The sequence below is a fragment of the Strongylocentrotus purpuratus genome, unplaced genomic scaffold, assembly GCF_000002235.5.
Source record: "Strongylocentrotus purpuratus isolate Spur 01 unplaced genomic scaffold, Spur_5.0 spur5_scaffold_18, whole genome shotgun sequence".
Classification (NCBI taxonomy): Eukaryota; Metazoa; Echinodermata; class Echinoidea; order Camarodonta; family Strongylocentrotidae; genus Strongylocentrotus; species Strongylocentrotus purpuratus.
In genome coordinates, this window is record NW_022145603.1 from 26,606,711 (window position 1) to 26,630,485 (window position 23,775).

The 23,775-nt window shown below is 35.6% G+C and overlaps 1 protein-coding gene and 1 long non-coding RNA gene across 2 annotated transcripts; both read right to left on the reverse strand.

The window, feature by feature from the left end:
- Positions 1–1,335: 1,335 nt before the first annotated feature.
- On the reverse strand, positions 1,336–10,001 carry LOC115925541. Its single transcript, XR_004064777.1, has 2 exons — positions 9,740–10,001; positions 1,336–5,710 (listed from the first exon to the last, which is right to left on the reverse strand). It is a non-coding gene; the product is annotated as an uncharacterized LOC115925541 (long non-coding RNA).
- A 4,097-nt stretch (positions 10,002–14,098) lies between these two features.
- On the reverse strand, positions 14,099–22,928 carry LOC115925540. Its single transcript, XM_030989629.1, has 2 exons — positions 22,760–22,928; positions 14,099–16,871 (listed from the first exon to the last, which is right to left on the reverse strand). Exon 2 carries the CDS (start codon positions 16,414–16,416, stop codon positions 15,427–15,429), a length of 990 nt encoding a protein of 329 aa, XP_030845489.1. The 5' UTR covers positions 16,417–16,871; positions 22,760–22,928; the 3' UTR covers positions 14,099–15,426.
- Between the last annotated feature and the right edge of the window lie 847 nt (positions 22,929–23,775).

The window sequence follows — 23,775 nt, forward strand, 5'->3', positions numbered from 1 at the left end:
AATGTTTTCTTTCAGTTACTGATATTTCTGATATAATAGTGAGGTTTTATGTTATTTTCATTTATTTTGCAATCTGCTGACTTAAACTTCAAGTGATATGACAATAGGCCACTGCCCTGACATAGCATAATGAACAGAACACGGATCTATTCAATTTAGGATATGCTACGAATTCTGTAACAGGGCACAAATGAATAGGGAAGCTTGGCTATTCGATTCTGTGTTCAATAGCTTGCACCTGCAGCATCAATTAATAAATTGAAGAAAAAAACCCGACCCTCCCTTCATTGACGGAATATTTTTGTCAATTGCGAGGATTACATAAGAGGTAATAATAGCACTCATGACATTGCAACAATGACCGCATTATGTTGATGTATTGTCCATAAAGGTACTGAGAAAGTCTTTCTCCTTGTCTGCATGGAGGACACGCACTTTAAATATCCCAATAGAAAAAGGATAGAATGGGGCTGTAGTCTCATTTAAAAAAAGGAAAGCGATTTCGGGACAGTTCAAAATAATGCTGGGAAATGGAAATTAAAATGATACCGTTTTAAAAACCAGTTAGATATGGTTTAAGGACAAGAAGCATGAGATAATTCATTGCTCGGCAATCTGGACTGTATTTGAAACAGAGCATCCAATATTCCTGATATTAAATAGTATACTGTCAATGAAAAAATATAACTAAAAAAAATAATAATAATGGACCTCTTTACCCAAGGCTGTGTGTCTTTGTCGAGCACAAAATGATTCTGCTCGGGTATGCAGGCCAGTTGTTAGCCCATATTGGGCTTGAATAGACTTGAATTGAAAGACCCTTTGTTTCACCTCGCGAAGTTTGGGCGCTTTCATATGAGGAGTAAAACCTTGCCCATCATTGAATTCATGTTGTAAAGTTGTTTACAGACTGGAAAAGGATAGCATGGGAGTGTACAGATTTTGCCTCCAGGGGCGGATTAATGCCAATGGGTAGCCTCTATTATAACTAACTGTTGAATTACGGTAGGTGTATATTTAAGTGAACAACTTCACCGATGGAAGGGACCGGTCGGAGATGGGGGGGGGGCGAGCGCTTATGTCGTTTGGAATACGACATTTCTCAATTTTGTAATACTCCGAGTGAGTAGTAAACGAGAAAGTTAAAGTGAAAACAAAAACACAACCGCGATGATTCTTCAACCTATAACTGCTGCATACCAACAACCTATAGCTCCCTGCCCCGGTCGCCCCCCCCCCCCTCCACTCCCCTCCCGACACACATGCACTCTCATGTACACGTAACTGGACCTAGAGAAAACACACATTGTACAAAATAGGCAGTATAAAGCTCAATAACTTTAGAATAAGTATGTTTTTATAGTACACCTACCACACCATGAACTTGCTCATGCAATAAAACGGTGTTTAAATCTTTTTATTTATGATACATGTAGGCTATGTATGATACAATTGAAATTAAAATTGATCTTTATTTCATTCATCATCAATACATATACAATACCAAAGTGTCATATGAATGTGGAGACAGCAAGGAAAGCCAAATGCTTTATAGGTGCTGCCACCGACAAAAATAGTAATGGTTTCTAGTGCGAATGTCTAAAGCTTCAAACTGCCCGTCATAATATACAAATCAAGTGCATTATTTAAATCGTTATATATATTCAACAACAAATAGTATGAATACGAACTAAACCATAATAACACCGCAAAAGACCGCAAAGTTCGAAACTTTAATGACGTATACATAATCCGTTTACTCGACCTTATTCAAGAAATGTCGAGTGTAATGTAATGTTTGTAAAATCTACAAATAGTCTGGTACAATTTACCCGACACTTTAAGAAACCCTACGGCAAGTCTACGAAAGGTCGCGTATAACGCCCGACCAGACTCAATGACCAGATGATTCGGAGTTAGCCTGCATACATGCATACTCTCACCTATAATATAATTATTTACAAACTAAATAGTAAAATATAAATAGGATCTGATATAAATATATGAAAGATATATAATCTATGGAAGCGAGCTATTAATAATACTGCTTAATATCAAAATACTTTCATTGTCATGGATCTTGCATGTCATCAAAAGGCACAACCAGAAAATAACTTCCCGAGTAAATATAAATAAAGTTATAGCCTTCAAAAGATCAGGCAAGATAAATAAGCCTAGATTATTATATAGACCTCTTTCAGAAACACAACAATATGAATTAACTATCCCTCACAGTCTGTAAGAAACATACAAACTAAAGAGTAAAATATAAATAGGATCTGATATAAATATATGAAAGATATATAATCTATGGAAGCGAGCTATGAATAATACTGCTTAATATCAAAATACTTTCATTATCATGGATCTTGCATATCATCAAAAGGCACAACCAGAAAATAACTTCCCGAGTAAATATAAATAAAGTTAAAGCCTTCAAAAGATCAGGCAAGATAAATAAGCCTAGATTATTATATAGACCTCTTTCAGAAACAAAACAATATGAATTAACTATCCCTCACAGTCTGTAAGAAACATACAAACTAAAGAGTAAAATATAAATAGGATCTGATATAAATATATGAAAGATATATATAATCTATGGAAGCGAGCTATGAATAATACTGCTTAATATCAAAATACTTTCATTATCATGGATCTTGCATATCATCAAAAGGCACAACCAGAAAATAACTTCCCGAGTAAATAAAAATAAAGTTATAGCCTTCAAAAGATCAGGCAAGATAAATAAGCCTAGATTATTATATAGACCTTTTTCAGAAACATAACAATATGAATTAACTATCCCTCACAGTCTGTAAGAAACATTCATATTTTCAAATGTATAATCGTATCGTTTCAAACAAATATTGTTTCAATATCATACTAGTACAAAATTCTGGAACAACTTAAACTCTTTCCTTCACTCCCCACATTTACTCATGTTATACAAATATGATTTATGTACACTCTAATTCGTAGCGCATACACGTACTTTTACAGTTGTTTATCCCCCTTGTCAGTATTTTTACAGATCTTGTTGGGTGCAAAGATTTGGTAAAATGTCTAAGATTTGCAGGTAGTAATGCGTTAACGTATTCGAACATAAACAATGCCAGTTTTAACTTAATATTATTAAAACAATCCAAACAAGACTACAATAGATGGGATATGACTAGATGAATAATTTATATATCATGCATAAGTATTTGCAAGGTATAACTATAAAATGGGCTTACACATTTTGTTGGTATATATATATATATATATATATACATGTACTTATTTTTTCTTGAATACTGTTTACACGTTTGGTCCAAATTAGCCCTCCGTCGATTATGAGTCTAAGGAAGTTTAGGCTATGAACCTTTTCAATTTCATATAATATAGGCCTATATAATTATATATATATGCATTTATATATTCAATAAATTAGAAATATCCGTACATCCTTTTTCTTCTTTTTCTTCTTTTGGTTATGTATATAGCCTTAATTTTCCCCATTGACATTTCATTTTTAGATAGTCATGACCTATTACATCATAGTATAATAGACTATGCATCTCCTTATAAATGATAATTACATTTACAACCATGTGGTATCAAAATTGCTTGAATACCTAATTTGATTTTACATCACTTGCTAGATAAATTATATAAATTGTATACAGAGAAAGTGTTGTCAGCTTTTCTTTGTATGTGTTTTGTAATGTCCAGTCACACTACTTCCTGTAGTTTCAGATGGAGTCTTTTTTCGGTGGCTCTATGTATCCAGGGCTAAACCATACGGCTATCTGGTCAGGCTGGCAACATTTTTGTCGGAACAATCTAAGTTTACTTTAAAGGGTTAATAATTGTGAAATGGGTGACGATATTAGGACAGGCTCCAAGAGTCTGTTATTCTGTTTCCTTCTATTTTTGTTTAGTTAAGCGCATTATTTTTATGAAATTTATCTTCAAAGTTTGGATATACAATTCGTTGAAACTTGAAATAATACATGAAATAAAAAAAAATAATTCATAACTGTTTACACACGTCAACACCAACTTATCATGATGAAGACACACATCAAAGCTATCAAATAATTCTGGGTTGTGTCACTTTTCAAGACACATGATTGTGCACTTGATGCAGGACACGTATAATTTTTGCTTGCCTGAACAATTGGATGAGATGTTGGGTGTGGTGTCGACAGGACACCTGGGCAGGGGTCGATGACATTAGTAACTGCAGTATTTAGGATGGGATCCCAGGAACTGTCCTCACAATCACATCTTTCCGTCTGTTGCAAGGTAGAAGAACAGCAATACACCAAACTTGCTACATGTCTAGCTAATATTACCTGATCTAGAGTTCCGGGTGATGCCAAAGGGGGCAGCATCATGCCATCTTGATAGCACACGATCTCACCGGGTACATTATTACCCTCTGGAGCTGAACAATGTAGTCTGATCCATTCCCCTTCAATATACACTTCACCTGAATCACAAAATGCCTTGCCAGGAGGATAATCAACTCTCAACCCAACCCTTTTATCATATATATACCGATTATTATCATTATAAGCGGTAAGGATGTAGGTCCCTGCATCATTTCTTAAAACGGGGTTAATAGTCAGATGTGAGAAACATTCGTTGTTTTCACTTTCATCTTTGAAAGTGAGATTTTGATTTGGAGGCAAAGAGTTAGAGTTTGGATCGGCCGAGTTATATGTTGGGGCTCTGTTTCCGTACTGAAATGTAACTCTCGAAACGTTACATGGGTACGGGAAATCCAACTCTGCTAATTCTCCCTCCATGACATGTAGGATTGTCGCATCACATGTCATATACATTATGCCAAAGATAATGCTGGTATGAATCATCATTGCTATTGTAACTTACTTCTATTGTAATTACTTCTCGGAATGAGAGGCTGAAAAACTTGATCTGATAATAGCTTTTCGTACGTGACACACGTAAAACCCTGTACAAGAGTAACAGGTAGTTTTGTAACTACAATTTCAGGGGTACGTTTTATGGCTAGATTATGATTTAGATTGAATTCTGATCATGAACCCAAGCAAGATACGGAATTAACTTGACGCGTGAAAATAAATTTGTTTTTTAATTGAATTAAATTAGTTTAGGCCTATTAGAAAAACAACATGACATGCAGCTCAAGGTTGATATTGTCGGTTTTACAAAGTAATATTTACATTATAAAACAAGCGTCAAAATACAAAAGCAATCAAACGAAATATCAGGGGTAAATTCACACAGCAATATTATTATTTTTTCTAAAGTTTTATTTTAAACCAAGAATAGGCTAGACTACTCGTCCTTTATACGCCGGTTGGTTATTGGTAAGACAAATTTGTTAGTTCAAGTATCGCCTTAGAATTAAAGTAAATCAAAAGTCTTATGTAGAATCAAGATTTGTCACTGGAAAAAAATATATTGCAGACTCTCAAATAATCAAAGTAGGCTTCAATAATGTATCAGACATTTCTGCGTTCATAAGTCAATACTCTTCATAAGTTCATCAATATAGTAGAGCTTGGTTTTCGTTGAAAATGGACTTGTTTCAGAAGCTTTTTAATGGTTTGAATAGGGCTGTTTGTCCAGTCGGGCAAATAGGTACCTCAACGTGTGATTAGGTTGATCCTTCATATCCAATGCTCTTTCTGCTTGGTTCCTTGTTTGGTTGAATGCATACGATTTGTGTTATCTGGAAGGGAGGCAAATAAATAGAAATATAACAATGATAATACATGCAGAAAAAATGACGGACGGACGGACGGAAGGACTACCCAAAAACATTCACAGAGGAAGTTTGTAGACAAAACTAGGTTTATGTGCGTCATACTATGACGCGTTTTGATGCGTTTCAGGCCAAGGTTTGTGCCTTGGTCTGAAACACATCGAAACGCGTAATATGACGCTCATAAACCTAGGTTTGTCTACAAACCTCCTCTGTGAATTCGAGCCAACGCCTCCTGCACGCGAATAATTATGTTAAACCGAACGAAGGCAACTGAAGGTTCATGAATTATGCATTAGTTATCGTGGTGTATGTAGGGCGTCGCTAGACCTTTTTCAGTTGGGGGGGGGGGGGGGGGTGTAGAGGTCACCGATTACCGACAAAACTAAGCTTTGACGTTTCAACAAATTATCACTCTTAATCCTTGTCTGAATTCAGTTTCCCCCCTCTCGGCGAAGCGTGGAGGCTTTTACGTTTCATTCTTATTATGAGAGAAAGAAGACGATTTGTTGTACTGTTTTCGACTCTTTATCTTTGTCGGAATTTTCAAAAATGTTTCTTTGTCCGATAAAAAGTCACAGTTCGTAGGGGAAAAAATTGCCGGCCGACCGACATAATACATCTCACCGACTTCAAACTTCTGCATTGATATAGTAGTACACGAGAATCGAGCACGAATACCGACACAGCGGACCCAACACAGCAACATAATTATCTATGCGTATCTTTCTTGCTCCCTCGACGTGGTGACTCCACCCAACATCCCCATCTTTCTCTTACTCCCACCCCTATCTCCCTCTCTCCTCTCTTTCATCCCCGTTTTTTTTCCTTTTCATCTTTTTTCTTCTTTTTTTCCTTTTCTCCTTTTCTTTATTTTCTTTCTTTTCCTTTCGTTCCTCTCCTTCCTTTTTCTTTTTTCTTTCTTTCTTCTCTTCTCTTTCCTTTCTTTCCTTTTTTTTCTTCTTTTCTTTCCCTTTCCCTCTCATTTTCCCCTCCCCCTTTTCTCATGCTCCCTTTTCCCATGCCCCCTTTAGCGACGCCCCTGCATCGGTGTAGGAGGGGTATTCATGAGTAAGTCACTCCAGGAAGTCATTATAGAATTGGTAGAAGAATTCCTGCAATCTGATTGGTCAATTACCGTGAAGATAATTTTACTGGAAACACGCTATATCTTTCTTAAAATATTTTTTCCCTCTGCAATTCTTATAATTGTTGTCGTTGTAATCATTATTATTATCAATATTATTTTTCTTAATAAATAATTCTTATCATACCCCCCCCCCCCTTCATTTTCATAGATATTTCTTATTGTATAAAGACTACAGTACTGCAAAAATGAATACTATAGGCAATACTGGGATAGATCGAAAGCATAATTTCATTAATTTGTTTTGAAGCATATGCATTTCATGCGCTCTCTTAATTCTCTCTCAGACTTAAAGGCAAAACATGGAATATTTACATCAACTAAGTATAAGGAAGTTTGTTTCACCCGTTGTGTATACGTGTACTTCATATTTTACCCATAGTTGAAAGCAATGTCTTGTAGGTATCTTTACTTGAGATTCATATCTGGTCATCTCAGCTCATATAGTTATACTAAGTTATTAACTGGTGTAAAACTAACTATAAAAACACTCTTGTATAAAACCACCAATTTTTTTACATGTATACAAGTCATGTTTAAGCTCTGCTTACGGTACAAAAAGACATACAATGAGACAATATAATTTTAAAAACTCGCTAATGAACCATGGGTGTCGCCTGAATGTACACGTACATGATCACCATCCTACTCTTAATGTCTCTTTAACCAAGGGTCTTTACTACTGAGTTTTGATCAAACGTAAGCAAATGTTTTACAAATAAAAGCAATTCGTCAAAGCAATAGTCAAAGCTAAAAGTCCTATTCAAGTCTACGTTAACCTTAGCTATCGTGAATTCATAACCCTTTAAAAGTTGATTTTAAGCAAGATTTGGATGTGAATGCATGTGAATCGTCTATTATAATCACTCGACTAGATTGATCACAAAATTGTTGTAAAATGGTTTATGTATTCATAAATATATTACTTAGGCACAGTCACTTAAAATGCCTTAGGAACCTCGATTTGCCAAGATCTTCTCCCACATCAGTAATGGAAATGCACATAGATAACATATTTTGAAACTTAGAACTGAGATATGACATCTTCTCGATCTGTGTACTTCTAAGCCGAGCTGAGCTAAACACCGAATTAACATTTGAGGTGTAACAAAATACAGTGCAGGTATCGTTGAATACACCAAGTAGGCTAGTTCATGCATTATAAACCTTAATAGTAGTTATGCACGCATGTCACATAGAAATTAATATTTGCATAGATGAGGAATGAGAACCATGTGTGATGTTATATAGCACGTGCGCCTTGAAAACTCACTATTTTATTTCGTCATTATCTTACAGCCTTTGAATATTGGTATAATATAAATATTCATATAAGATGATGAAGCGGATCCTAATCACATGATTGGCGCGTACCGCGTGACCAAGCATTAATTTTGTATAACACGTAATTTTACTTATGACCGGTCATTAGTAAATATTTATGACCGGTCATTAGTAAAAAAAAATCATTAAAAAAAAAAAAATCGTCTTATAAAACAAAACAAAAAATCATCTTATAAAACAAAACAAAAAATCATCTTATAAAACAAAACACAAAATCATCTTATAAAACAAAATTAATAATACATATCATTTTGTTCGGGCATTAGTAAAATTACCCACACTCGGTAGGCTACCTTCGAGACAGTCCAAACACCCTCGGCTAGCGATCGCCTTCGGCGTAGACTGTTCAAAAGGTAGGCCTACATTGTCTGGGTAGTTCTAACTAATGCCTCTGTGTGTTTTATCTGTATATAATAACCAATTTAGTAGTTTACATGATAGATATTGGACCATAAATTATGATTACATTTGTTTTACAATATACAGAAAACAAGTTGATATTGAGAAGAAAAGGAAGAGATTACTAGTGACCAGTGGCGTACGCAGGATTTTTTTTCTTCAAGGGAGGAGTTGTTAAATTTGAAATTTCGCAACGACTCAGCCAGCCGCTAAGTAAGCGGGGGAAGGGGTGGGGGGATAGGGAGCACATTCCCCCTCCTGTTTGGCACCTTTTTTTTTAAAAATAAAAACCATTTGAGGGGGGTTAACCCCCCCCCCCCCCCGTTTGATGCGTGTGATGCAATGAAGCTGTGTAAATTCTAGTAGTAGTGTGTTGTTGTTTTTTGAGATTAGATGCATGAGTAGTCCAGATTCTGTCCGTTTGTGTATATTTGTTATCCTTCAATCATCTATGCTTGTCATTCACCACTGATAGCACTCATCCCACAATCATTTTTCCCCAGCTGATTAATTGGGCGCACGACACGAAAACAATCTAGGCCGTGGACAATATAACGAATGAGTTGTTTCCAAAACCACGATATATAGTCACTTTCCATGTTGGATCAAGGGTGTTACTGAAAAATTAGTATACCAATTGCATTAGAATTGTAGCGACGTACGTTGTCGTCAATTACGACACGTATTTGGCTAGGATAAGGAAAATGGCGGAAAGGGGATTCCCCTTGACATCACTTCTTTATAGTCTACTCTGCAAGACCTATTTAATTTACCTCCACCTCTCCAGCGTGCAACAAAATTATAAACCGAGGCCCAGGCTACTAACAAACTCGGAGATAAAAGTCAAGTAGACGGATCAATAAATCTTCATGTAGCTTTCTCCACTATTGTAAGTCTAGTTGAATTATTTGACCTCCTAAAAATAATGATGCAGATTAATTTATACGTTGGTGGTAGACTATAAAATTGTTGCAGGTGGAGAAGTGGAGGTAAATTAAAAAGGTCTTGCAAAGAAGACTATTTCGAAGTGACGTCAGGGGGGAGGTGCTTGGGATATATGCTTATCGCAATTTGTAAACAAAATATTGGAGACCATATATACGTACGCCAACGTCAACTGCTCTTTCGTCTTCCAATTCATTTCAGTTGTGTGCTTTCAGCAAACCGTATCAAAAGTCAGAACAGACCGATGTGTACCAAGCTGTCTAATCAATCATATTATTGACATAAACGTTTACCGGTTGCTCTTAATAATCGAGTCGTATTCGATATTTCATGGCGAAAATGTTTTCACCTGCAGATCCAGGGCAGCTATAATATGGTTCTTGAGCGCGCGTACTTGACATCACCGCCAGATGCGGGGAATAGGCTGGCATATACATTACATACAGCTTGTGTCAGAGGTTAAAAAGCATATATCCAGGGAGGTAGTAGGCTTATACCTCCCTGTTTTGTCGGAGGCAAACATGTCAAAGGTTTTTTTTTTTTTAATGGGATCTCGAGGTCTTTAGAAACAAAACATATGATTGTTATTATTAGGAATGGAATAAACCGATCGTTTTTTCTTTGTTCTTTCCTTAATTTCTTCTTCTTTGGCTGGGGAAGGGACTTGAACGGCCCTATAGTACTAAAACTTCTCCTTAAAATCAGGCCTGCTTCATACCTGAAAAATACACGATTAAGCATGATATTAATATTTGTATTAATAATGAGTGCATACATAGACATTTGTACGTCTCACGTTATTTTTTGTTTTACCTCTGACGATTCTTACCTAGCTCTGAAATTTTTATCTCTGACATTTACCTGGCAACTATAGGCCTACCTACATAATTATACATACACTCAGCAAATTTTCAGTGGACAATCTTTATTGCTCGAATTGTTCATAATATTAATGAAATAAAACTAAATAGATATCAAATTGAATACAAAGAAATATTCTCTACGTACCAACATCTATTAACATCAAGTATATCATCAATACTTGCATGGCTATATGCATCTCATATCATATTGGGACAGTCGAGTGGCTAGGCTTTCGTTTGGTGCCTGCTGGATAAGTACAGATTATCAAGATTCCAAACATAGAGATTGGAAGATAGGGAGATAGATGCTATAGAGTCTAGCTGGAGTTTGCTTAGAATACTGAAACACCAATCCTTGGACCTTGGTCAGAAGTTATAAACCCTCTAAAGTACAGCTGTGATGACAATTACGCTGACATAAAGAAGATGATTACGATAATGATGATGGTAATGGTGATAGTGGTGATGGTGATGATCGATGATAAATTTGACGAGAAAGACAACCATGATTGATGTCAACCATATAAAATCATGAAAAATACGTAAGTTATCTTTTGTACCTAAAGGACTATAAATGGGACATTATGGAAAAGTAGATTTTGTTTCTTTTCACGCTCTCTCTCTCTCTATATATTATCTCTCTCTCTCTCTCCCTCCCTCTCTCTCCTCTCGTTCACTCGAACCTTCACTCACTCACTCTCTCTCTCTCTCTCTCTCTCTTTCTCTCTCTCAACTGTCTCTTTACTCTACCACTCACCCACTCTCTCCCTTTTTCTCTCTATCTTCTTCTTTCTGTCACTCACGCCCTCTCTCTGTCTCTCTCTCTATTTTGTCTCTTTTTCACTATCGCACACACACACTCTCTCTCAATTGTCTGTCTCTTTTTCACTCTATCACTCTCTCTCTGACTCTCTCTCTCTCTCTCTCTTGTCTCTTTTTTTGTCTCTCTCTCTCTCTCTCTCTTTCTCTCTCTCTCTCTCTCTCTCATTGCCTCCAGGGGCGGATCAATGCCAATGAGTGACCTGTATTTTGAAAATATAACTGTTGAACTGTGGTTGGTGTAAACAGTGAACAACTTCACCGATGGAAGGGACCGGCGAGGCCGGGATAGGGGTGGGGATGGAGGACGGTGTGGGGGGGGGGACGCTCATGTCGTTTGGCCGAATACGAACTTTCTCAAATATTCCGAGTGACGGTAAAGCAAACGAGCAAATTAAAGTGAAAACAAAAACACAACCCACGATTATCCTTCCACCTATAGCTGCTGCATACCAACAACCTATAGCTCCCCCGCCCCAGTCGCCGCCCCCCCCCCCACTCCCCTCCATAGACACATAAAGCACCCTCATGTACACGTAAAGACCTACAGAAACACACATTGTACAAAATAGGCATAATGAGGCTCAATCACTTTAAAATAATTATGTTTTTATAATAAACCATGAAATCGACCCTGCAATAAACATTTTTTTTTATACATGTAAACATGTTATTAGTGTGAACATCTAAGCTTCAAAATACTGCTTGTCAAACACAAATCAAGTGCATATATTTACATCTTTATACTTCAACTTAGATAATTCGTCGCTGTTTTCACGAAGTGACGGTAGTGAAAAAAATTTGCATTCACTTTGCGTTACGATTTTCCTCACTACCGTCACTTCGTGAAAACAAGGACGAATTATATGAAAACGAGTTGAAATATAACAGCACCCCTAAAATATGGCAAAGGCTTTCGAAAATCAAACCAAGGTGCTTACAGCCAGTGGCGGATCCAGGATTTTCCAAGAGGTGGGAGGGGGGGGGCGAAATTTGAAATTCGCGCCGACCGATGGATCCGCCACTGCTTACAGCCCACAAGGCTGACAGCAGGGTCGGTCTAGCGAACTTTTTAAAAGGTCGTCAGAAGAGTCACGAGACCGAAATGCTGGTGTTATGGGCTGTCGGTCTTGAGGGCCTTCTGATGGAGTTCAGACAACTTTTGTGAAGGTTCGCAGACGGAAATTGTTGGTATCGTGGGCTTTTGATCGCTCTACTCATTTGTATTTTCATAACCTTGCCTATCACCGTTTAAAATGTGCGAAAATTCTAATGACGTATTACGTAATCTGAATATGATTTAAATAGGGTATTGAAATTGCCGTTGAGTTGATTTTTCGAAGAGTAAGCATACTTCGAATATTCATCGGGTCATCGTGTCGGGTCGGCGGCCGTGCGTGTTACTCGACCTTTTGTAAAACATGCCCTTTCGAAAGGTCGCGTCTCTTACATGCATCTTCACATGATCTTTCTCTTTCTTTTCACGATTTCACGAAATGTCGCGTTACGAGGCCATCCGACCAGACGCGATGACCCGATGATTTGAAGGGAGCCTGCTCACATGCATACTATCTCACTTATAATCATTTACAAATGCTATCAATAATACTGCTTATATCATAATACTTTCGTTATCATGATTATAGATCTTGCTTGTCATCAAAAGGCACAACCTATAGAGAAATATATACATGTACATAATATATTGTCAAAATGGCAGTGAAAATGGCAGTGTATAGTAGATATTTAACAAAACGAACTGAAGAATATATTTATACATTTTTTTCAACGGTGAAAATGGCAGTGTTTAATAAATGTTTATAAAGGTGTTTCAAACTTGTATTGCTCACAGCCATACTTTGAATCATCGGGACATCGCGTCGGGTCGGTGATCGCGTTACCGGACCTTTTGTGAAAAATGCCCAATTAAGAAAACTTTAAGAAAAACATGATCTTCCCCCTTTTCACGATTTCACGAAAGGTCGCGTCACGCGACCACCCGACAAGACGCGATGGCCCGATGATTAAAAGTAAGCCTGCTCACATGCATACTATGTCACTTATAATCATTTACAAATGGGGCATATAAATAAGATCTTATATAAGTATAATATATGTAATATATGTACGTGAGCCATCTAAAATACTGCTTATATCAAAATACTTTCATTTCCATGATAATAGATCTCGCATATGTTATCAAAAGGCACAAGCAGTAAACAACTTCCCGAGTAAATATAATTATAAGTATAGCCTTCCAAAGATCAGGGAAACTAAATAAGCCTAGATTATATAGACCTCTTTCAGAAACATAATATGAATTAGCTATCCCTCAAAGTCTGTAAAAAACATTCATATTTTCAAATGTATAATCGTATCGTTTCAAATAAATATTGTTTCAATATCATACTAGTACTAAATTCTGGAACTTAAATGATATTATTATATTCTTTCCTTCACTCCCCACATTCACTTTAATGCTAAACAAAATATATATTGTGTACATGCATATTTTCCTTCACCCCTCTCTCTTAAAAACAAAGTTTTTTTCTTGTTCTCGAAGGAGAACAATCTCATTAAAAGTAAACGTCAGAACGTTTACTCTTTAATTTAATCAATTCAATCGATTAATTTCATAAAATACTATGATACTATACGTGTAAAAATTAACATTGCGCCAAGGAAATCGCATTAAAAAGCCAATGGCTTGCAAAAGTACAACGATTCCCCTTACAATCATGAAACTGCACATACAAAATACAAAACACAAAGCTCCAAACGGTACAAAAATCATAAGCACAGTATAAATAATAAATAAGTAATTAAAGAAACAAAGAACAAAAAATACATAATAATATATACATGTACATGTATTGTCAAACAAGGACAAATTAGAGGAATTGTGAAGCTATTTCAAAATCCGATTGTCAAAAAAATTGTCTAAAATTGCAAATAGTAGTGCATTGATGTATGCGAACATAAAAAGTGCCAGTTTTTATCCAAAAAAAAATTGAAGGTATTCAATTTTTTTTAAATGACGAGGCAAGATAGTGGGAATTAGTGCATATTCGAACAGCATTCTTTTGTACTATACATATTATAAGCGTTATAAATCATTTGAACTGGTCCCTGACCAAACAAGACTACATTAATTGGGATAGTAATAATACTAATAATAATAATATGTCTTGTTTATCCAGGGTATAGCCTCATCAGTATTTATACGGTTCTCCCTGAGGGCCCTGCGATACCCCGGTCGTCGGATATGACTAGATACAAAATTTGCAAGGTATCACTAAACTGAGCTTACACATTATGCCGATATATATACTGAACTTATTTTTTTTTTCTTCATGATAATTGTCAACATGTCCTGTTCAATTTAGCCTTTCGTCGATTATAAGCCCAAAGAAGTTTAAGCTATGAACGGAATGAACCTTATATAATACACATGCAAAATATATTTAATGAATAAGAAATCTCCGTGCAAGTACAAAGTACTTAAGGAATCTCGCTCAAAGGGCAAGCTCAAGTCTTTTTCTTCTCCTTCTTCTTCTCCTCCTTCTTCTTCTTCTTCTTGGTTATGTATGTCCTTCTCCGCATTTACATTTCTTTTTAGATATATTACATTATGTATAGTATAATGGACTATGCATCTCCATATCAATTGTGATTCCATTGACAACCATTAGGTATCAAAATCAAAACTGCTTGAAATGCCTAATTTGAATGTACATCACTTACTATTACATACAAATTATAAACACAGAAAGTGTTGTCAATGGTGGTGGTGTGTGTGTGTGTGTGTGTGTGTGTGTGTGTATTGTAATTTCCAGTCACACCACTTCCTGCAGACAAAGTTTTTAGATAGAGCCTTTTTTCAGTGGCTCTGTGTATTTCGGGCTAACCCATACGGCTATGGTCAGACTGACAACAGTTTTGTCCAGTAGTCTAAGTTTACTTTGAAGGGTTAATATTATTTTGTGAAATGGGTAACGATTTTGGGACAGGCTTCAAAACACTGTTCTTCGGTTTGCTTCTTTTTTTGTTTAGTTAATCGCACTGTTTTGGTTTGTTTCATAGGTTAATATTTATTAAGGTGGCCTTTTTCAGATGAATTTGTTTGTTGTTGCTGCCATGTCAATGATCGAGGACAGCGATCTGCATTAGGTTAACACAATTTCAGAAGTGGTATTTGTGGGTAATAGTTTTGGTGTTGGACGTAAATCAGCCATGTTATCACGTTTATATGAGCGTCGATAATACATTATTCGTTTACGTGTGAAATAAAACATAGGATAAAGAAAAAGAGATAATACACACAATATCAAGATGACGCCACATACCAACAATTTCAAATAAGTATGGGTTGTCTCATTTTTCAAGACACATGATTGTGCACTTGATGCCGGACGCGTAGAATTATTACTTGCTTGAACAGTTTGATAAGATGTTGGGTGGGGCGTCGACAGAACACCAGGACAGGGATCGATGCCATTAGTAGCTGTAGTTTTCAGGATGGGATCCCAGGTACTATCCTTACAATCACATCTGTCTTCCGTCTGTTGCAAAGAAGAAGAACAGCAATATACCAAACCTGCTGCAGGTCTAGCTAATATTACCTGATCTAGAGTTCCGGGTGAAGTCAAAGGGGGCAGCCTCATGCCATCTTGGTAGCACATGATCTGACCGGGTACATTATTACCCTCTGGAGCTGAACAATGTAGTCTGATCCATTCCCCTTCAATATACACTTCACCTGAATCACAAAATGCCTTGCCAGGAGGATAGTCAACTCTCAACCCAACCCTTTTACCATATATATACTGATCATTAACATTATAGGCTGTAAGAATGTAGGTCCCTGCATCATTTCTCAGGACAGGGTTGATAGTAAGATGTAGGGAACATTCGTTATTCTCACTTTCGTGTTTGAAAGTGAGATTTTGATTTGGAGGCAAAGAGTTAGAGTTTGGATCGGCCGAGTTATATGCTGGGGCTCTGTTTGCGTACTGAAATGTAACTCTCGAAACGTTACATGGGTACGGAAAATCCAGCTCTGCTAATTCTCCCTCCATTGAATTTAGGATTGTTGCATTGCATGCCGTCTTACATAATATGAACAAGATTATGCAGGTATGAATCATGTTTGCCATTGTAACTTTGGCTGGAATTTCTTTAAAATTTCAAAGTTTGAATAGAATATGATGGAGTCTCGGGATAAGCGGCTCAAAACTTTGATCTGATTAGCCTTTCGTAACAGACGACCCTACAAGAGCCCAAACGATTTCCTTCTTTTTTTAAAAAATATAACACTTGAAGTGATGTATTGCAGACTATGAAATAATCAAAGTAGGCTTTAATGTATCAGACATTTCTGCGTTCATAAGTCAATACTCTTCATAAGTTCATCAATATAGTAGAGTTTGGGTTTTGTTGAAAACGCACTTGTTTCAGAAGCTTTTGAATAGTTGGAACAGGGTTGTTTGTCCAGTCGGGCAAATAGGTACCTCAACGCGTGACTAGCTGTTTGAAGGATATATTTTAACAAATACCCAATGTTCTTTCTGCTTGGTTTCTTGCTTGGTTGGATTCATTGAATTTGTGTTATCTGAAAGGTAAAGAAATCAAAATATAAAAATGATAATACATGCAGTAAAAAAAGAAAAAAAATCAATGCTATCATTGATGATGATGATGACGATGATGATAATTATGATGCTAATAATAACATATTTTTATGATAATAATGATAATAATAACAGTGATTGTGATGATGATGGTGATGATAGTAATACCGTGTGAGTCAAACAAAAAGTTTACACTTATTTATTTCATTTATTTTAAAAGTCAGCTTTATATGAACGAAAGGTTATCATACACGTTTTGAAAGAGTGTTATATCCCGAATCGTTTAGTATCATTTTTGTGTGGAATGTGTCCACGCTTAGATGAACACGAGGCATTGTTTGCGAGGGTTCAAACATCGACTTAATTACGCCAAAGTATCAAAGTGAGGGAATAAATTGAGTGTATCAAATGAGATGCATTGCGTTTGCCTTTTGCAGAAACAAAGCCACACACACACACATATTTGATATGTGTGGCATGATTAATTTTGTTAGGGAAGTTATTTGGATCTGCAAAGACCAACTTAATACCCAAATTCCAATTGTTTTATTCAAACATCAGTACATCACATGTATTACTTTGGCGCAAGTCGATGTTTGCACTCTCCTATTCATGCAAGCGTGAACACATACCACACACAAATGATTTGGGATAAAACAATCTTTCATATAAGATGTATACTAATTTACTGTTAATAGATGATTTTAAAAATATTCATCAATTTTCTAGGTGTAAACTTTTTTTGACTCACACTGTATAATAACAATAAAAGGCCCATAGTGAAAATAGTCATGTACATTTTTAGTAATAACTTTGAAATTAAAATCAGAGTCCCAGCTATTAATTATAATTATTTAAATCTTATCATATTGATATACACTGTACTCGAGTTGAAAAAGAAAATATACATAGTGTGCGAGTGTGTGTGTGTATTTGCGTGTGTGCGTGTGTGTGTGTGTGTGTGTGTGTGTGTGTCTATGCGGAAGAGGGGGTCGATCTACAGGTGTACGCCCCATGATCTTTTCGCTCGATGGATTTGATTATTGTTTCCTTCTTCAAATTTGAACGTTACTCATGCAGGCATATTATTTCTTTTTACAAATCAATATGTGCACCTAATTAAATATTTTGCCAATATGCATCTTTTGCACTTGATGGGTTCTTTAAGTTGTTACGTCTGCTGCATTGCTTCGTCGTGCAAGTTTGTCTTTCGTTTCTGTTTTATTCCTTGTCATTGCTGTTTTACTCATTTCCCATCCAACATTGATCCCGCGTATACACTACTACACTTTTTCGGCATTATCGTTAAAACAAATGTGAAAGTATATGTAAACTTGTTCTACTTTCATATTCTTCTTCCTTCTCTATATCTGAATATGGCCTAATTTATTTTCAAATTCTCAAATCATGCACTATTAAAACCTTGACTGCTTTTTTTGTGATTTATAGATTTGATTAAACATGCCTGTATTCATATTTACTTAGTTACCTTCTTGAATGATATGTGTATAATAGATAAGTAAATATATATATGTAATGGTCTTTAATTTAAGGTTATCTTTGAAGGGTTACCTAGTAACCATATTGTGATTGATTCGTAATGTTGTATTCTCATTTTCTACATCGGTAAATGAAATGAACAAGTACTTTTGAACATTCTTTTGTTGTCAAGCCATGCATGCATTGACTTTCTTATATATCATGTAATTATCACCCAATAATGTACAAGTATAACACAACATGGGAGGAGCACAGCAACAAGATGAGAGGAACTTTTTTTCTTCTGCAGTGACTGATTTAGTTTCAAATCAAATCAAAACAAATCAAATCATTTATTTCTGAAATTCCAACATCAATTAAAAACAATGTGTAAAAAAAAAGGCAATGGGCAATGAAAACATTCTAAAACTATGACATTTCAATCAAACGATCAAGAAGAAAACAAAATAAGTATAGCAATCAAAGAGAAACAAGGTACAGACTACATTAAAAACATAAGTGGATAATTGGAAAATGGTGAACACAATGAAAGCCAGGTTTTTGCCTAGTTAGGGTGTGTTCACCTGATTTGTGTATTTATTTGTTTTTACATTATTATTATAAAAATTAGACATTTGTCAAACAATACATAAAACATAGAACATGAGAACATAAACATGAACAAAATTATTTAAAAAACATATAAGAGCATCAAACAGTATGGTATAGTTCTACAGGATAATTTAAGAAAAGATATTTAACCAATTAAAAGTAATTAATATGAACAAATTAAATGTTTCTTATATTGCCTCCTGAATGTATTATTAAATGAAATATTGAATTGGTTACATTTAACATCATTATAAAGAAGTGGACCCGAATGTCATAGAGAGTATCTTGAATAATCATTATTATATGTCCACCGATGGAATTTGTTTGCATTTCTTGTATGATAAATATGAATCTGAGAATTTAAAGGGAACATTATTCATTAAATTTAAAGACAGAGTGTGGGTATTAAATCTTTGCGTAAGGAAACATATTTGTAGTTTGTTTATATCTAATAACTTAAGTGTACATAATTTCTTAAATAGTGGGAATGAGGGTGTCATTTAACTTGAATTAGTACATATACGTATTGCTTTCTTCTGTAATATAATTAGTTTGTTTAAGTGTGTACAATAAGTATTTCCCCAAACAAATAAGTAAGAAATAGTGGATAAAATAAACGTATCGTTACTATTAAATAAGACACATACAGGTAAAATATTTTTCAATCGATACAAAATTCCGACATAACGTGCAACCTTTAAGCATACAGAAGTAATATGATCCTTCCAATTCAAGGATTCATTCAAATTAACACCCCAAAAAAGTACAATTTCACTTCTTTGCAAGAGTGTGTTATCTATGTATGTTTTTATGTTTCTAGGTATTTGATATCCTCTTTTATGAAAATATATATTTTGCGTTTTATTGACATTTAATGATAAGTTATTGCACTTAAACCAAGATGATATTTTAGAGATTTTCATTTAAAAATTGAAGTAAAATATCAATATCATTATGAACGGATAAAATGGTTGTGTCATCGGCATATAACATCGAATCACATCCACGGCAAGAGTTGGTAATATCATTTAATAAATAATATGTACAATACAAATAATAAAGGTCCTACAATAGATCCCTGAGGTACTCCTGTTTTTACGGTTTTAAAATATGATGTGCAATCCTTAAAAAAGTACACTGTTGTCTATTTAATAAGTAAGATTCAAACCATTTAAAAGTTGTGCCTCTTACACCATAATATTGGAATTTCTTTAATAAATCAGGATAAAGAAAGCGAATCAAATGCCTTAGAAAGGTCCATAAAAACACCAATTACATGCTGATTTAGTTTCAGTAAATCACTAACACCAAACATTAATTACATTATGGTAGGCCTACACTACTGTTTAATATACATGTATATATTTTTGTAATTGGTTGCCTATGAATACACGAGTATCATTTGCGACATGCATTTCCATAGATATTCCCGTATAAAGACAACACTGAAAACATGAATACTATAGGGAATACTGGGATAGATCCAAAGTAAAATTTGTTTTGAAGCATATGCATTTTCTCTCTCTTAATTCTCTCTTAGACAAACAGGTAAAACATTGAATATTTACATTGATTAGGAAATTTGTTTCACCCGCTGATATAATTGTACTCCCTAATTCACCCATAGTTAAAAGCAATGCATTGTAGGTATCTAGTTGAGATTCATACCTAGTCATGTCAGCTCACATAACTACTATTAATTGGTGTAAAACTAACTATAAACAAACACTCGTGTAAAACAACCATTAACAAAATATAATACATGCATTACTGCTCTGTTTACAGTACAAATTAAAAGACAAACAGTGTGACAATATCATTTTTAAAGATCGCTCATGAACTATTATGAGTGTCGCCTGAACGTACATGTACCTAATCATCATCATACTCTGCTATTAAAGTTCCTTTACCGAATGGTCCTTACTACTGAGTTTTGATCAAACATGAGATGTTTTACAAATAAGAGACATTCAGATAAATTTAACCCAAATTTAAATTTTACATGCACAATTCACAAACATTCAGTGACCATCCTAACGGTTTAAACATTTGTCAGATGAAAAGAGTGAACACAAACATGTAAGCTATCCCTGAAAAAGTTTGTGGGCGACCCCAAAAATCTCATCTCGACACAGTCTATAAAGTTTTGCTCTTCACTTTCTTAAGAATAGAGGGAGCAAGTAGCTACAAGTAGTGCAGTGGAGCTTTAAGGTGTAACAAAATGCAGTGCAGGTATCTTCGATACATCAAGTATAGTTCTTGCATTATAAACCTTAATACACGCACGTCACATAGAAATTAAACTTCGCATAAATCAGGAATGACAACCGTGTGTGATTTTAGAGATTGCGCCTTGAAAACTCAATTAAGTCATAAGCTTAAAGCAGCCTTTGAATATTCAATATAAATGATTAATCAAATAGTTTACATGATAGTTATTGGACCATAAATTATGATTACATTTCTTTTACAATATACAGGAAAGAAAAATCACTAATATTGAGAAGAAGAAAAGGAACAAATTAAAGTGACAAATATGACAATAAGCGTGCACGATAAAACTAGGCATTTTATAGTAGAATAGAAAATTTAGTGGAGCGGCCTTCGCACCGATAACTATAGACCAGCTGATGGTCGTTTTAATCATTCGCCCTTTCCCAAATGCGCGCGCGTGTATGAAATGCGTACTCCCCACCAATTCACCTTCCCCGAAAAAAAGGCTCTGTTTCCGTACGTGTATATTATGGTGTACTAGTATTATGTGAGCGCGCACGGATCATGTAGAGAACAGTCCAGGCAGTGGACTACGATAACTAATGCATAATTCATGAACCTTCGGTTACCATCCTGCGGTTTAAATATTCACCCCCGGCGCCACCGCCAGTTGGCGGAGACATAAAAAGCCCGGGTAAAAAGCTTGTGTGGAGAGTATGGTACTGACATATTAATGCGTGTGACGCAATAAAGCTATGCAAATATTAGTAGTGTATTGTTGTTTTTGCAGCTAAGACGAATGAGTAGTCCAGATTCTGTCCGTTTTTGTATATTTGTTATCCTTCACTTATCTATGCTTGTCATCCTCATTTGCACGCGCCCCACATAGAGCGCGGCGGTGCATGTCTCTATATAATTATCACGCGATCCCCCCAAAACAATCATTTTGTTTCCAGCTGATTGGGAGCGCGACACAAAAACAGTCTAGGCTGTGGACAATACCGGGACAATACCGGGACAATATAACGAATGAGTTGTAATTTCCAAAACCACGATATATAGTCACGTTCCGTGTTGGATCAAGGGTGTTACTGAAAAATTAGTAAACCAATTGCATTAGAATTGAAGCGACGTTGTCGCCAATTACAAAAGTTATGGCTAGGAGAAAGAAAAATGGCGGAAAGGGGCCGGGGATTCCCCTTGACATCACTTCTACATAGTCTTTTGTGCAAGACCTATTAAATTTACCTCCACCTCTCCAGCGTGCAACAAATTTATAACCTAGGCCTAGGCTACAACCGAATCGGGAGACAAAATTCAAGTAGACTATTCAATAAATCTTCATGTAGCTTTCTCCAAGTTGAATTATTTTGCCTTCTAAATATAATGATGCAGTTTAATTGATACTTTAGTAGTAGGCTATATATTTGTTGCAGGTGGAGAAGTGGAGATATTAAATAGGTCTTGCAAATAAGACTATTTCGAAGTGACGTCAATGGGGGGGGGGGGGGGTGCTTGGGATGCTGCACGATCACATTGTGTAAACAAACTATTCCATACGTACGCCATCGTCAATTGCTCCTTCGCTTCGTCTTCCAAATGCAGCAGCTAGTTGTGTGCTTTCAGCAAACTGTATCAAAAGGAAGAAGAGACCGGTGCATACCAAAAGTCGAAGAAATCATATTACTGACATAAATGTTTACTGGTTGTTCTTATAATCGAGTCTTATTTAAATTTTCGTGGCGAAAATGTTTTACATCTGCAGATCCTGTACATGCCATTGGAGTTATGTGAAATCACCGCCAGATGTTGGGGCGCATATGCAGCAAGCTATAGTGTCGTCGAAACATGCTTTTTAGTCAGTTTGCAATGAATAGGCTGGCATACATTACATACAGATATAAGTGTCAGAAAAGCCAAAATACATGTATCAGAAGCCAAAATACATGTGTCAGAGGCAAACTTTAGTGTCATAGGTAAAAAGTAAATTTTGGGATAGTCGAGGTGTTTAGAAACAAAACATGTGTAGGCTTATACTAGTTTATGATCAATAGGAATGGAATAAACAGATCGTTTTTGTACGACGCGTGCATATGGCTTTGTTCTTTTTCTTAATTTCTTCTTCTTCGGCCGGGGAAGGGAATTACAGCCCTATAACTTTTAAACCTTAAAAGATTAAGCCTGTTTCATACCTGGAAAAAAAACCCCGAATAAGCATGATTATAAGATTACCGCGTTGCACTATGTTAACACTTATATGCATATGCTTCTTTAGTCTCAAATCCTTTTACAAGTTGAATCGTGCTTCTTTGTTTAAAATGATGCAATGTTATAGGCTCTCACAGAACCTTGTTTCAATCGACATAATCACCTTTAATTATTTTGGACAGCCTATATATCTACTCACTTCTTGTCTTATGATATCTAAGTTCTCTCTGCTCACTTACCCACTGCACTATTTCACACACGTACGGAGCATAAGGTGTTTAAATATCTCGAATATAGCGATAGAAAACTCAAAGGTTACTGTATTAACCCAACTGATGCAAGCAAGAACATTTATGATGATCCTAAATATCA

What these genes read in the sequence shown, in the direction of transcription:
- LOC115925540 (XM_030989629.1), bottom strand. Translation starts at nt 16,416, where the DNA reads ATGGCAAACATGATTCATACCTGCATAATCTTGTTCATATTATGTAAG.